Consider the following 17,758-nt stretch of genomic DNA (forward strand, 5'->3'; position numbering starts at 1 on the left):
GTCATGGCATAATTAAAACCAGGGAGGAAAAAGAAAAAACAAAATAGGTTTAGCTTATAGTTATGTTAACTTTGAGTATGACTAATTACATCCTTTGATTTGTTTTTGAGTTATTTCTTTAGAATAAAAGTTGAAAAGCATTTTGTAGGAACATTTGTTCTATTCTATTTGCTCTATGTACTCATTTATTTTCTTTTTGTAACTCAATAGAGCATTTATTAATTATTAGCCAATTTTAAAAACTTTTTTTTCTTTTTGTTAAAGTTAAATGGAATCTTCATTTGCTCACTAGTTTTCTTCATTTGCTCTGGTGAAGAAATAAATTTCTAAAGATTTATTTAATAGTTTCATAGTTTTTTTTAGGAATTACTTACAAACACAATTATCAAAGCAACATAGATGCTTATGTTGAAGACTCCCTGATCTCTTACTCTTATGCTTTTGAAACAAATATAGCTGACCAAGTATATTTTCTCTTCTTAGCCAAACTTTACCGAGGGTCCCCTGAACTCTTTTTCAACTAGGCCTCACATTTTAGGCTTTTGGACTTCCACATTCATCTATGCATTGCCCAATTTTAGCAAGCATTCTGCTAAGTCATTTTAGCCAGTATCTCCCATCCTCCATATCTTACCACCCTCAATATCAAATCAGGTTCCTCATTCTCTATCTTTCCTCAGTTGATTTCTGATCACCCTTCAGCAAGAAACCTGTTGGGTCAGTTTAGCCAGAATCCCCCCTTATCCCTGATGTTTCCTTTTAATAATTTTCCAGCCACCAATTCCCATTGTGCTACTTAGGTATAAATTCCCACTTGCCCATATTTTACTTGAATTGAGCCTGGTTCTATATACTAGTCCCCTTTTAGCCATGGTTTTGCTTTCCTTCATTTCAGTTACCCACAGTCAACTTTGGTCTGGAAGCAGATGATCTTTTTTCTGACATATTGTCAGAAGGTCAATAGTAGTCTTAACACTATGCTACAATGTCTATGTCATTTACCTCATATCATCTCATTACATTGGCATTTTATTATTTTACATTATCATGGGAATAAGGGTGAGTACAGTAAAATAAGATATGTTGAGAGAGAGACCATATTCACATAACTTTTATTAAAGAATATTGTTCTATTTTTCTCATTTTATTATTAGTTATTGTTGTTAATCTCTTACTGTGCCTCATTTAAAAATTAAATTTTATCATAGGAATATCTGCATATGAAAGAACTGTATATATAGGGTTCAGTATCATCCTCTGTTTCAGGCATCCTCTGTGGATCTTGGAACATATCCCCTACAGATAAGGGGAAACTACTGTGCTGAAATCTCTTTTCCCTTATTATAATAGGCATGAATAATATTTGTTTATATCACTTAAACTACTGCCCAGCTCTGGTTGTTCTTTAACAATATTCTACCAATTAGATCTCATATTTTATATTCAAAAGTATTACGTGACTTTAATAGACAGAGATTTTATTTGCTTAACCTCTTACCCCAATGTTTTCTTTAAAAGAAACAAAATCTTTTTCTGCTGGGAACTGTCCATCTCCCTATGACAATCCATATTGTTTTGTGTTGAGCTGAAACCTTACTAGAGGTCTGTTGTTCCTTCTTGTGAGCAACTTGCCTTAACTGGGTCAGTCTTTCCTTCAATTCACTCATTTTTGTTGCTAAGTTATCTAAGAAAGAATGGGGATTTCCAACCTATTAAGGGATTTTTAATGGTGGTGATGACAGCTCTATTAATATGCTAATATAAAGTTTTAAGATAAGGCCTGGTCATAAGAGCTGTTTTATTTTTTCAAAAATTGTTTCTAGGGCAACCCTCTTTGGTCCCCTCTCTTTGGGAGCTTTGTACTCTATCATTCAATAAACTTTACTATCGCTTAATTAAAAAAAATGTTTTCAGAATGAAAACACCAGAACTATGTATAGTGCCATCTTAGCTTTTCTGTTCTATTTTTAAGTTTTTTTAATTAAGATTTTATTTATTTATTTAGAGAGAGCAAACATGCATGCACATTGGGGGAGGGGCAGAGGGAAAAGGAGAGAAAGAATCTCAAGTAGACTCTGTGCAGAGTGCAAGTTTGGGCTCAATCTGACAATCCTGAGATCATGACCTGAGCCAAAACCAAGAGTCCAACACTTGAGTGACTGAGCTGCCCAGGTGCTCCTATTTTCAAGGACTTTTGATTGCAAGTGACAGAAAACAAAATTTAGGCACAAAGCGAATTTATTGGAAATATCCCAGGAACCTTGAAACCAATCAAAATATGACAAGGGGGAGAACAAATAATGGTCAGTACGCTATCATTTTTTCTATCAATACTCTTTATTACTTGTCTCAACTCTCTACATGTCCAGTATTTTTGTCTCTCTAACCTCAGAATAACTTTTTATACAGAGAAAAAAATATTTAAACCTTACGCTATGTCTTGCCACAGCAGAAGTTCAGAAAAAACATGGCCAAATTTGCTCAAACCCAGCTTTTAAAATCCTAAGGAGAAATTAAAGGGAAGATTGACCACCAGTCATAAGTGTAATCTTTCAAAATGAAAATTTTGCCAAACAAAACATTGACAAGCTTTTAATGAGACTAGAAATAGCTTCGAGGATATAAAAAATAAACAAGCAATGCAAGTTACACAATTTATCAAATATGATTTTAGAAGAAATATATTGTCTTAGAGCTGAGTTAGTGTTAAATATGTGCCCATACCAAAAAAAAGTGTCCTCTGTATTAATTAAATTTATATTGTTTTCCATTAGAGTAAAGAGATCAAATAATAATTTCTATAGTGATTATTACTTTTTTACAATACAGCAGACATTAAAAGAAGTTGGGAGATCTACAAGCAAATACAAACTTTTTTTAAAATTAAGAATATTTTATGTATTATATATTGCCTTCAGATTCAAAGCAATATTATTAACGGGCATATATAAATCCTAATTTTAGTTTTATTATTTCACAGACATTTTTGGATATCAACAGATACAAAACAATCTTATTCTTTGGAGTTGCAGTATTTCACAAATGACATTGTAACTAGCAACTGAATATGTTACCACTGCTGTTTTTAGATGTATTTCAAAACATGTAGAATGAATTTGTAATTTATTTTAATTGTGTTCATTTTGGGGGGAGCCTTCACATTTCTTTCTTAGAGTTATATTAAGGTTTCTTTGGGATTTGTAGAAAGGCAGAAAAATCATATTATATAAATTTAATACATTGAAATTGATATTACTAAGCAAATTTCTTGATTTTATATGGCCTCATCCAGTGAAGAAGAAAAGATTATTTTTTTAAAGATTTTATTTAGTGTTCCACAATCCATTGTTTGTGTACAACATCAAGCATTAATGATGTACTGTATGATGACTAACATAATATAATAATAAAAAAATATTTTATTTATTTGTTTGACAGAGAGAGCAAGAGAGCATAAGCACAGGGAGCAGCAGAGAGAGAGGAGAAGCAGGCTCCCCACTGAGCAGGGAACTGATGTAGGGCTTGATCCCAGACCCTGGGATCATGACCTGAGCTGAAGGCAGATGTTTAACTGACTGGGCCACCCAGGCACCCCCTCACCCCCCAAAAAAGGTTAATCATTTTCTTTAGTTGTTATTGTGAATTTTAAATTTAAAATTCATATAACCTAAGCTTTCTGTTGTAAACTATTAATATCCCTTATAACAATTATTTATAAAACTCAGGGACAAAGAAGCAACCTAACCACAAAAGGGGAATTGGATATATAATTCAAATTTACAAAATAAATTGAAATATTAATTTTAAAATAAATATTCTCATGTTTTAAAGTTATCACCAGTTCCCTGTGTTCAAAATCATAATTAAAGATCTTTTTCTGGGTGCCTGGGTGGCTCAGTCATTAAGCATTTGCCTTCAGCTTGGGTCATGATCCCAGGGTCCTGGGATCAAGTGCCCCATTGGGCTCCTTGCTCAGGGGGAGCCTGCTTCTCCCTCTGCCTGCTTCTCCCCCTGCTTGTGCTCTCTCTCTCTCTCTCTGACAAATAAATAAGTAAAATCTTAAAAGAAAAATAAAGGTCTTTTTCTAATTTATTTTAAATCTTTAAGTGAAACCTAGAGATGTAAGTATTGTACTGAGTACAAATATTAATTGAAATCGTTTTTAATTTTTATAAAATTAGAACAGGGTGTGATGACAAGTTATAACTGCTGGATTTCGACTTCTTGTATATGTCTTTGATAACACATGCTCAGTATAATTTGACTCAGACACTTGAGTTTTAAGGTCTTACTTGAAACAAAAATAAACTGGTAATATAACTTGATTTCCTTGAAAACTTAATAAAGTTTAATTAGTAAACTTATAAAACAGAAAAATGTTAACTTGACATGAAGGGTTGTTTCAAGAGACTTAATGCAGTACTTGGAAGTTTTCTTGGAAAAGAAAGAAAAAAACAGCATACATGAAATACAATTTTAGCATTTTTTTATATTCTCTGAGAATTAACTGCTTTTTAATTTTCTGGCATTTTAGCCACTGATTTTGAAAAATGAAACTGTGTATTATATGGAAACCATTATATTTCTGAGCAGTATATTTCTATCAGTTATTTCATTTACTCAATACTTAATGTACAGTATTCAATGTACAGCTACCTGATAAAAATGCAGCTGGTTGTTCTAATAAATTGCAAGCATACTTTAGAAATTGCAGGCATACTTTAGAAATATTGTAGGTTTAGTTCCAGACCACCACAATAAAGCAAATATTACAATAAGTGAGTCAAATGAACTTTTCATTTCCCAGTGAACATAAAAGTTATGTTTACACTATACTGTAATCTATCGTGTGTAATAACATTATGTCTAAAAACTGTACATACCTTAATTTGAAAATACTTTATGGCTAAAAAATGCTAATCATCATCTGAGCTTTCAGGGAGTTGTAACCTTTCTGCTGCTGGAGGGACTTGTTTGAATGTAGTTGGTTACTGACTGAGAGGCATGGTTGTTGGAGGTTGAAGTGGCTCTGGTAATTTCTTAGAATAAAACAACAATTAAATTAGCCATATTGATTGATGCTTCTTTTCATGAATGATTTCTCTGTAACATACAGTACTGTTTAGTGGCATTTTCCCCACAGTAGAATTTCTTTCAAAATTGGAATCAATTCTCTCAAATCCTGCTGCTGCTTTATAAGCTAAGTTTGTGTAATATTTCAAATCCTTCAATGTCATTTCAACCATTTTCATACCATCTTTATCAGGAATACATTCTGTCTTAAGAAACCACTTTCTTGGGTCGCCTGGGTGGCTCAGTCGTTAAGCATCTGCCTTCGGCTCAGGGCATGATCCCAGGTCCTTGGATGGAGCCCTGCATCGGGCTCCCTGCTCAGCTGGAAGCCTGCTTCTTCCTCTCCCACTCCCCCTGCTTATGTTCCCTCTCTCGCTGGCTGTCTCTCTCTCTGTCAAATAAATAAATAAATCTTTAAAAAAAAAGAAAGAAACACTTTCTTTGCTCATCCATAAGAAGCAACTCTTCATGTATTAAAGTTTTATCATAAGATGGAAGCAATTCAGTCATATCTTTAGGTTTCATTTCTAATTCTATTTCTCTTCCTAGTTCCACCATATCTGCAGCTGCTTCCTGTAGTCTTGGCCCCCTCAGAGTCATCTATGAGGGTTAAAATCAACTTCTTCCAAACTCCTGTATTATTAATATTTTTACCTTACCCCTTAAATCACAAATGTTCTTAATGGCATCTAGAATGGCGAATCCTTTCCAGAAGGTTTTCATTTTACTTTCCAAAATCCATCAGAAGATTCACTATCTATGGCAGCTATAGCCTTACAAAATGTATTTTATAAAAAAGATTTGAAACTCAAAATTACTGCTTGATCTATGGGCTGCAGAATGGAGATTGTGTTAGAAGGCATGAAAACAACATTAATCTTATTGTGCATCTACATCAGAGCCATTAAGTGACCAAATGCATTGTTAATTAACAGTAATTTTTGAAAGGAATCTTGGAGCAGTAGGCCTTAACAGTGGGCTTAAATTATTCAGTAAACCATGTTGTAAACAGATGGGCTTTCATCCAAATTTTTTGTTCCATTCATAGAACACAGGTATAGTAGATTTAGTACAATTCTTAAGGTCCCTAGGGTTTTCAGAATGGTAAATAAACATTTGTTTCAACTTAAAGGCACCAAGTTCATTAACACCTAACAAGAGAGTCAGGCTGTTCTTTCAAATTTTGAAGCCAGGCATTGATTTTTCCTCTCTAGCTATGAATCCTAGATGTCATCTTCTTCCAACAGAAGGCTGCTTCATCAACATTAAAAATAGTGTAACCACCTTCCTAAAAATATAATGTTTATTAATTTATATATATAGAGAGAGAGAGAGAGGAGAGAGAGAGAGAGAATGAGAGCAGGGAAGAGGGGCAGAGGGAGAGGGAGAGAGAGAATCTCAAGCAGACTCCCCGCTGAGCACAGAGCCCCATGTGGGGCTCATGACCCTGAGATCACGACCTGAGCTGAAATCAAGAGTCAGATGCTTAACTAACTGAGCCACCCAGGCACCCTTAGTATGACCATTTTAATTATCTTAGCTAGATTTTCTAGACAACTTGCCACAGATTCTACATCAGAACTTGCTGCTTCTATTTGCACTTTATTTTTTTCATAACTAGAAGACTGTATGTCTCTTACCTTGCACTTTTTAAGTTATGGAGATGGCTTCTCTCCTTAAACTTCATGAACCAACTGCTGCTGGCTTTAAACTTTTCTTCCTTATCTCTCTCAGCCTTCATAGAATTGAAGAGTTAGGGCTTTGCTCTGGATTAAACTTTGGCTGAATAGAATGTTGTGGTTGGTTTGATCTTCTAGGCAGACCACTAAAACTTTCTCCATGTCAACAATACATCTGTTTTGCTTTCTTATCATTCATATGTTCACTAGAGTAGCATTGCTAATTTCCTTTAAAAAATTCTTCTGTGCACTCACAACTTCGCTAACTGGCATAGGAGGTCTAGCTTGAAGACCATCTCAGCTTTTTCATGCCTTCTTCATTAAACTTAATCATTTAAGTGAAATGTTTACTTGTACATTTAGCAGACATTATAGGTTATTAATTGTCCAAATTTTGATACTGCTGTGTCTGAGAGAACAGGAAATCACAGGGAGAGGGAGATTGGGGAATAACCAGTCAGTGGAGTAATCAGAATACATACATTTATCAATTAAGTTCACCATTATATGGGCACAGTTGGTGGCACCCTGAAACAATTACAATAGTAACACTGAAGGTCACTGATCATAAATCACCATAATAAATAAAAAACTTCAACATTATTATGTACCATGCACCAAAAAATAACTCTAAATGGCAAATGTACCTAAATCTATATCTAAAAATTTAAACCTAGGCAAAAGTTTCTTTCTTCTTTTTTGAGAGGGAGAGAGAGAGAAAGAGAGAGAAAAGGAGAGGGGGAGGGGCCGAGGAAGAGAGAGAGAGACAGACTCTTACAGGCTCCATGCCCAGTGTGGAGACCAACTCAGGGTTCAATCTCACAACGTTGAAATCATGACCTGAGCTGAAATCGAGTTGGACCCTTAACCGACTGGGCCACCCGGGTGCCTGTAGGCAAACATTTCTTAAGTGACACATATAAAGCATGAAGTAAATAAAAAACAAAATCAATGAATTAGGTTTCATAAAAATTGAACACTTTTGCAGTTAAAAGGACAATGTTATGTAAATACAACATTAAAAAATGGATACTGAGTCAAATATTTTCAAAAATATATTTAACAAATTATTTGCAAATCAGATATCTGCTAAACTACTTACATTTCAATGAAATAAAAACACATTAAAATTCAATGATAATAAAGGTAGAATTTTTTGAGTATATGAAATATTTGAACAGAAACATTTAAAATATATACAGATGATAACAAAGGACAAGAAACAAAGGTTTACTTCTAGGAGAGCAAACTATGGCTTTTGGGCCAAAAAAAAAGCTTATTTTCATAAATAAGGTTATATTGGTACATAGAAATGCTCATTTGTTTACTTAGTAATGATGGCTGGTTTGCACTACAATTACAGAGTTGAGTATTGCCCAAGAGGCCTTATGACTCCCGGAGCTAAAAATATGTGCTATTTGGGTATTTACAGAAAATGTTTGGCAACCCTTGTTTACATCATTACTCAGAAAGTAAACACATTTTTTAAAAATTAGATACCACTTCATACTCCATAAAATAATGAAAGTTAAAGAAACTGGCCATTCCATGTGGTGGCAAGGATATAGAGCAAATGGATCCACCAAAAACTGCTGATGGAAATGTAAAATGGTACAACTATTTTGGAAAACAGCCCACTTTTTCTTTATTTTTAAATAACTTTAGGCTTAAAGAAATTTGTGAAATTGTACAGAGTTCCTGTGTGCATTTAACTCAGTTTTCCCTAATGATAACATCTTAGAAATAATAGCACATTATCAAAATGAAGACACTGACATTTGTATAATGCTAGTAACTGAAGTACAGACTTTATTCAGATTTTACCGATTTATTGTAGTTGCTTGTGTATACAGGGGTGGATGACATAATAAAATTAATTCCAAATATTCAAAGCAGATAATGATGGTAAGATTGTGTTGAATATTTGGGAGGGGTAGTTGTCTTCGTGTTTTCTCTTTATTCTGAGACTGGAGTAGAATCCTAGGACAGAAGTGGTATTAGCCTCCTTTCACTAGCCAAATTTTGAACAATGCTGAGAAATAGGCAATTTTACTCCACATGTGCATGTTCTTATTGATGCACTTGAGGATTCCTGAGTCAGTCAAGAGTCACAGTAACTTCCCAAGACCCTTTTCACCTTTGTTGATAGGAGTAAAATGATTCAGAGAGTTCTTAGTCCCACTGTACAGACCACTCTTCCTGATGCAAAGTGTTGGGAAACTAAGGGATTTCATGCTTTTAGTCTCTTAATGCTTCACTCTTCATACCTATTTGGGAATATAACATTTAAGTGTGCAAAGTCTTTCTTGATCCCTCATCATATATTTGAGGATTTCCCAAAAAGGTTGATTTTATATGAAGTGTGTGGTCTTCTTATCTCCCAAGATAATGAGGATTTAAACTTTTATTTTTTTCTATACCCACAAAAACACACATACGCAGACACAAGCACGCTGCATGTTTATATGTACGTATATCCTTTCTTTTGATTCTCTTCCTTTTCTTTTTCAAAAAATTGACTAATAATTAGCATGCCATTTTTAATTGTTCTTTTCACATTTCAAACTCATCCACATTAATGTAGGTCTATGAAATAAAACTTAATTGCTTAGATTCTTGTCAATTGTAAAGAAGTATCTTTTTATTTAACCAATCCCATAATGTTGGAAATCTGTTTTTAATTTTTCACAAGTGTATTTAATTCTGTAAAAACTGTTTTGTGTATTTAATCTCCATAATCTCATCAAATAATTTCCTTATGATCAGTTTATTAAAGTAACATTCCTAGATTAAACAGTACACTTTTTTTTCTTTGATTCATCCTATCAAAACAGCTTTAAAAAGTCTCTACCCTTTTATACTCCTACCAGAAGTATATCAATATACTTATTACAACATACAGACTCTCAACAATGTGCTCATTAGAATCTACTTGGTCTTCGGTTATTTGATGGGAGAAAACCACACCAAATGTTATTTTATATGCATACTGTTGATTCCTATGAAAGTTAATCAAAATTTAATTTATTTATTGGTCATTTGTATTTATTCTTTGTTAAATTTCCCATATTATTTGTTCATTTTTCTATTTGAGTGACCCACTCTTTATTGATTTGTAGGGGACATGAAAATGATGAATATACTAAAAACTTGCCTGCCATATACATTGCAAATATATTTTTTAAAATTGTCATTTAAAAGATGTGTGCTTATGAAAGTTTTTATTTGCCTGCAGGTTGGGATTTTTCATACAGAAGTTTCTAATTAATATTATTATGTAATTTCATCCAATAGTCTTTACACTTGTGATACCTTTTCCTCAATTGTGCATGAATGTGTGTGTGCGCGTGTGTGTGCATAATAGATAAAATCCCCAATACCCAACTTCATACTTTATGGTAAAGCAAAACTGTTCCTTTTTTTCACAGGTCAGTCACTTGTCCCAACTTATCCTTTCTTCCATGGTCTGGTCACCCTCATCTTCATTCCTCCTAATTAAAGTGTATTAAATTAATTTGCCAGGATTTTCCACACTTTCTTCCAATATAATGACTTTAAGGATGGCTCCCTGTGTGTTTCTTCAATTTATTTATTTAATTTTATTTTTTATTTTTTTTTCTTCAATTTATTTAAAACTAATGTGTCTGCCAGAAAGTATCCGAAGTTTGTGGTATATTTTTGGCAACATTCCTTATTTTCAGTATTGCTCTGGTATAGGAGCTTTGTCTTTCATCAATACTGTGAAAAGTCGTACCAATCATATACACAGTACCATTAAGTCCCTGAGACCGTTTCCATATTCTATTTGTTTCATTGATCTGTTTATGCTTACCTGTTTATTAGGATGTTTTAATTACTTTCTACTTTAAAATATAATATACTATCTAGTAGGAGAAATGTTTCCACATTAGTTCTTTTTTTTTTCCAAAAAGTGGCACGGTATATCACACATTTATCCCTCCATATTAATTTTAGAAATGTTTTTCAACAGGTATTGTAAGGTTAGAGGATATAGGATGTTGACAATGCTTATATTTTGATAGAAAAAAGACACAAAGAAAATTGACATCATTACAATATTGAAAATTCCTATCCAAGAAACAAATGATTTTGCCATTTATTAAAATCTCATTTATGTTCTTAAATAGAACTTAAAATTTGTTTCAGTATGATCCTTGCATAATACTTTCTAATTTTATGTCTAGACATTTTATATCTTTATTTTTGTTATGATTATGAACTAGATAATTTCCCCAATATATTTTCTAAACAATAATTATTGGTGCATGTTAAAGTTTATCATGTATTTGTTTGTAACTGGCTACATCACTTAACTCATTATTTCTAATAGTTTCTCACTTGATTTTTAAATATTGAATATTTCCTAAATGGCTAATCATTCCATCAAGAAATCATACTATTTTACCTCCTTTTCTTTATACATTTATATATTTTTATTAATTCCATTGTCTCAAGTGTCTAAACAATGTTTCTGTAGTGAATATAGACAACTTTGCCTTGCTCATGAAATAAAAAGAATCATTTTTTCTTTTTTTACTATTATGTATGAATTGGGGTATTGGTGATTTTATCTCCTTATGAATCTGAGTTAGGTTAAGGAAGCATTAGTTACCAGAATTTTCTACATTTTCTCTTCCTAACTTGTCACCACTCCTTCAATTTGGGGAGTTTTTTGATGGCTTCCTGAATGTTCCTTCAATTCATTTCAAAGTGTAAAGTATCTGGCAGAAATTATCCAGGTACTTTACAGTATGATAAACTCTATGCACTTAATATTCTCTATTTTCAGACTTGACAAAGCTCCAATACCAGAGCATCAATTTTGCTTCTGTATTAAGTCACTGTGTTTTGTTTGAGGAAATGTTTTTTGCTTTAGTTTTAGTTTTTGTCTTTTTGTTGTTGTTGTTTTCAATTTTCTTTTGCATTATTTCATTTCTTGGAAGTCAAAATTTAAGTTTTTCTTTTTTTTAACTCTATAGACAGACTAGCAATTTGGAAAATATAATACTCAAACTGATATTCAATTGTGAGTAGCTTACTAGAAACGATAAGCAACGAGGTATAAAAGACTTTAGTCTTGTCATGCTTTACAAAATTTGAAAATTAAGGTGCATATTACAGTATAATACCATGTTCACTCATTATACAATCATGATAAGACACTTTTCAGAGTCATATGTAAATAAATCAATGCTTGTAAGTATACAACACTATTCTCAATAAGATCCCATGATATTTTATGTTAGAAGAAACAATGAAAGAAAAAGAAATCTGATAGAAACTATTTAGAAAATTTGAGCTCTTTAGAAGTTTTAAAGAAGTGGATGGAAAGAATACATCATTGCTTAAGTGTCTTTTTAATTCATATTTTGCATCCTCAAAAACTTAAAGAAAGGTAAAGCAGGTTTTATGCAGTGTTTCTATTGTTACATCATGAAACAAAACCATGTTTTATGGGATCAATACTAAAGGATTTCTTACTAAATTCACCTACTTGCCAGATTTTTCTGTCTCTATAGCTGGGATTAAAGGGAAAAAATTCTCCCAATTACTCAGCAATGATTTTGAACCACCATGATATTCCTTTTCAAGGAGGATTAATAAAGGAGTCATTAAAAATTAAGAACCTAGATCATGTTATTTAGAATAAATCAGTGATTTAAATATGTACAATTCTGTCAATCCTTCAGCAGAAATCTGAATCCCAGAAATACAAAGAGACTATAGAAGCAACAAATGATGGAGGATATGTTACTAGAATCCTTACTGACAGACAAGAGTAGTTTCAGTGAGCACGGGCCATGCATGTATCAATGGGAAATAATTATAAGAAATGAGTTTCCACTATGAATAGAAAACATTATCTTTTGTGTTCTAGTCACCCAAAAGACTGATGGAAATAGTAGCACTCACAGAGTATTAGACCTCCGATTTGAGCCAACATATGTACTCTCTGGTTGTTGGGAGCTTTGCTAAAATGACCATTAGATTTGATTGTGTATTTCAATTGACCCCCCCCCCCCTTACAATAAGTTTTAAGCTATGAAGGTCAGCATGGTAAGGTTACCAACAACCAAAGGATCAGTAGATAACATTCTGAAGTCCAGACCAGTGACACCAATTAAGAATTCTTAAGGGTAAAATGACATTGCCCTTCCAAATAGAAACTGTAGATAATATATGATACTTAAGATGATGACCTGGAGTTTCCTCCAGAAAAATCTCTGAAATTAGCAATCAGTAATACCATACAGTATCCTTAAGAAGTCAAGAGTCCATGATTGTCCTCTAAGTGGATCATAGTGTTCTTAAAAGAACCAACTCTTTTTTTCAGCTATCTGAAATTAAAATGTACAATTTACAAATTATTTTCATCTGATTCCAGGGTAATCTCTATGTACTTACACTATCAAGAAAGATTTAAGTAATTTAAGTCTGTGATCATTATTTCTTGAGTCCTATCTTGTTCCAGGTTTTTAAAAGACCCCTGAATTCTGACTGAAGCCTTGAAGAGAATGATCACAACTGGATGTCGGAGCCCAAAGTACAGACATAAAGATCCTGGTGGCACAGTGAAGTCATGTCAAAGCTGAAAATTTCAAGGCCATGAAGAAAAATCGAAGGGGCAGGGTGTCAAAAATAACTGTCTAGTTAAAAATTACTCTTAAATCAGCTTTAAATATGGAAGGATACACCACTTAAACTCTACTTTTGTTGAGGTTAATATTTAATAGATAAGTTGCTTCAGATATATGTAGATGAGCCAATAATGCAATTATAAGGAAAAAGAAGGAAGAACATATCAGAGTAAAGTCATAAAGGAAGAAAATGAGGCTTATGCAAAGCCAGATTTAATCAATAGAATTAGAATTCATTAGTTAGTAGAAACTGGTGATAGCAGCAGAGAAAAGTCTGGAGAGCTTTAAATTGATGAGGTAAAAACAAGTGTGTTTGAATCTATGAGAAAAAAGCAAGTAAAGGAGGAACCAGGAAATGGGGGGGAGGGGCAGCACACAGGGCAGAAAGGATGTGACATCACAAAGCCCACTGGCTCAAAGCAGTTATCAGCACTGTTTATGTGCTTGGGAAGCAAAAGGTGAGACTTCTCCTTAGAGACTGGACCATGCCTTCTTCACTGGCTCTTCCAGATCCACATTAGCCATAACTCAGCCATTCCTGATTCCCAAAATAGTGAAGACAGGCTTCATGAATATGGAAGCCACTGAAGAAAGCCAAACAGAGAACCAAAGCCTGGCTCCAGGCACCTCAGTCACATTGAATAGTGACACTGGTGCAGATAAAGTTCTTGCCTCACTAAAGGGTAAGAGGAAGCAGAAAGGGTACTTGCAAACTGAGTCAGTGAAGATCCTCCGAGATTGGCTGTATGAACACCGGTTTAAGGCCTACCCTTCAGAAGCAGAGAAACGAATGCTGTCCAAGCAGACTAATTTGTCTTTCTTGCAGATCTCTAACTGGTTTATCAATGCCCGCAGACGTGTTCTTCCAGAAATGCTTCAACAGGATGGAAATGACCCCAACCAGATCACCATGTACCACCAAAAAGGCAAGGCAGCTGATGTGACCCATGAGCAGAGCACAGATTCATCTATACAGGCCAGGTCAGGGCCCAGAGATCCAGTCAAAATGCAGTGCCTGCCCTTTAGCCTTCTTCCAATGGGCCAGAAGTCAGGGGAGAAGATGCTAGATTCAGAGTTGTCTCCAGGTCAGAAGCTCACCCCAAAGGCCCAGCCGAAAAAAAAGGTCAAGCTTTCCACTAGTGAACCCTTGCTTATGACATCTCCCCAACCTGTGTTAACAGAGGAGTACAAGGATTTCAGCAGCTTCCAGCTGCTGGTTGATGCAGCAGTGCAAAAGGCTGCAGAACTGGAGCTACAGAAGAAGCAAGAGCCCAATCCATGATATCCAACATCCCCCCAAAAATTCAAGTAGTCAGTCCCTTGTCTACAGTGGTAGATCCATTTATGTTCCCCCAACTAATTCATAGTTTTACCTTTTATAGAGACATTTTTTCTTTCTAGGAGTTTTAGGAGAACCATCCCTAGCTATTGGGACTCAATTCTGCTAGATGCTTCAGTGTTTCCAAATGGACTTGTCATCATGATTAACAGTAAAGTAGAGATATCTTCTCTACTTCTACTTCCTGCTAGGTTTAGAAGCGTTAGACAATCAATCCAACACACCTGAGACTAGACAGGGTGCTAACACATCTTCAGAAGCCTTGCTTTGGCTTTTCTAAATGGACTTTTTGGTCCTAGGACTGCTACAGATACCAAATCACCAATCTTTCTCCCTCTCTCTAACTTACCTTGTTGATTAGAATGAATAATGGAAAAGAAAGGCTCTATAAAAGATGACTATAACAGCACTGGCCTCATTTTAATGTTGGTGTTTTTGTGAAAATATCAACTTTATGTTTTCTTTTGTATAGTTTATTGACAATCTTAAGGAGTAGCTAATTTCTGCAGGGAGTAAGCAAGAGGGTCAAAATACAGTGAATTCATAAACATGTTACAGATAAGGGTGTGATTTTATTTGGTGTACTAGTGCAAAGTATGCAGTAGAGATAGGAAAATTCTACATGGTAATTTTCTGCTGTTAGTTGCGGTATAGTTAGTTTTAGAGAATACTTTTTTATTTATTTATTTTTTTTTTATTTTAATTTTTTTTTATTATATTATGTTAGTCACCATACAGTACATCCCTGGTTTCCGATGTAAAGCTCAATGATTCATTAGTTGCGTATAACACCCAGTGCACCATACAATACGTGCCCTCCTTACTACCCATCACCAGTCTATCCCATTCCCCCACACCCCTCCCCTCTGAGGCCCCTAGTTTGTTTCTCAGAGTCCATAGTCTCTCATGCTTCATTCCCCCTTCTGATTACCCCCCCTTTCTTTATCCCTTTCTTCCCCTACCGATCTTCCTAGTTCTTATGTTCCGTAGATGAGAAAAATCATATAATTGTCTTTCTCTGCTTGACTTATTTCACTTAGCATTATCTCCTCCAGTGCCGTCCATGTTGCAGCAAATGTTGAGAACTCGTTCTTTCTGATAGCTGAGTAATATTCCATTGTATATATGGACCACAACTTCTTAATCCAGTCATCTGTTGAAGGGCATCTCGTTTCCTTCCACCATTTGGCTATTGTGGACAATGCTGCTATGAACATTGGGGCGCATATGGCCCTTCTCTTCACTACGTCTGTATCTTTGGGGTAAATACCCAGTAGTGCAATGGCTGGGTCATAGGGTAGCTCAATTTTTAACTTTTTAAGGGACCTCCACACTGTTTTCCAGAGTGGCTGTACCAACTTGCATTCCCACCAACAATGTAGGAGTTTTTTGAAGGGCTTAAACATCAATTTTATTTTTCACAGTTCTGGAGCCTGGGAGTCCAATATCAACACACCAACTTGATCACATTATTATGAGGGTTCTCCTCTTGGTTCATAGCCAGCACTTTGGATCCTTGTATGATTAAAGAGACTAGACCTCCTTGGAGCATCTTTTATAAGGGCATTCACCCCATTCGTGAGGGCTCCACCCTTATGACCTAAGCTCCTTCCAAAGCCTTAGCTCTAATACTATCACCTTTGGTATGATTTCAACACATGAATTTCAACATATGAATTTGGGGGGGCCCAAACATAACAGGAAATAGTTGTAATATATATATGTTAAATATAAAACATGTTAACATTTAAATATGTTAAATGTTAAATATCTACATATGTATTTAACATTTCAATTGCTGCTTATTGTCCTTAGAATAAAATACAAAATTATTTTTTAAACATTTTTTAAATTTGAGTACAGTTGACACATAATGTTACATTAGTTTCAGGTGTACAATATAGTGCTTCAATTTCTCTATATGTTATGTTCATCACAATTGTAGTTACCAACCTTTACCATGCAATACTATTACAACATCATTGATTACATTCTTAATATGGTGCCTTTTATTTCATGACTTATTTCATAACTGGAAGTCTGTACTCCCATTCCCCCTTACTCCTTTTGCCCGTTGCCCCTTACCTCTGGTAACCATGATTTGTTTTCTGTATTTATAGGCCTAATTCTGCTTTTTGCTTGTTTATTCATTTGTTTTGCTTTTTAGAGTCCAGATATGAGTGAAATCATGTGGTATTTATCTTTCTCAGTCTTACTTTACTTAACATAATACCATCTTTGTCCATGTGTTGCAAGTGACAAGATCTTATTCTTTGTTACGGTATCCCTTTGTCTATTGAAAGACATTTAGGTTGCTTCCATAGCTTGGCTATTGTAAATAATGCTGAAATAAACCTAGGTGTGCATATATCTTTTTGAATTAGTGTTTTCATGTTTGTTGGGTATATACCCAATAGTAAAATTACTGGATCATATGGTATTTCTATTTGTAATTTTTTGTTACTGTTTTTCAGAGTGGTTGTACCCATTTACATCCCCACCAAGAGTGCATGAGGATTCCTTTTTCTCCACATCCTCACCAACACTTGTTATTTTTGTTTTTATATTTCTTTTCTTTTTTTTTTGTTGTCATTCTGACAGATGTAGTGTGATGTCTTGATGTGGTTTTCATCTGCATTTCCATGATAATTAGTGATGTTGAACAACTTTTCATGTTTCTGTTAGCCATCTATATTCTTTTTTTTTTTTTTCATGGCTTGGTCCCCAGTATCATTGTGCACTCTTTTTTTATTATTATTATGATATGTTAGCCATCTATATTCTTTAGAAAAATAACGTCTATTCAGATCCCCTGCCCATTTTTTAATCAGGGTATTTTTTGATGTTGAGTTGTGTTATGTTCTTTATATATTTTGGATATTAACTCCTTATTGGATATATCATTCACAAATATCTTCTCTCATTCAATAAGGTTGCCTTATTGTTTTGTTGATGGTTTCCTTCATGGTACAAAAGATTTTTATTTTGATGTAGTCTCTATATTTTTG

General features: G+C 34.1%; 1 protein-coding gene across 1 annotated transcript; it reads left to right on the plus strand.

The window, feature by feature from the left end:
* The first annotated feature begins 13,979 nt into the window (after positions 1–13,979).
* Positions 13,980–14,693, plus strand: TGIF2LX (TGFB induced factor homeobox 2 like X-linked). Its single transcript, XM_026480100.3, has one exon. It carries the CDS (start codon positions 13,980–13,982, stop codon positions 14,691–14,693), a length of 714 nt encoding a protein of 237 aa, XP_026335885.2.
* Positions 14,694–17,758: the final 3,065 nt, after the last annotated feature.

Source organism: Ursus arctos, chromosome X, assembly GCF_023065955.2.
Source record: "Ursus arctos isolate Adak ecotype North America chromosome X, UrsArc2.0, whole genome shotgun sequence".
In the NCBI taxonomy this organism is placed as follows: Eukaryota; Metazoa; Chordata; class Mammalia; order Carnivora; family Ursidae; genus Ursus; species Ursus arctos.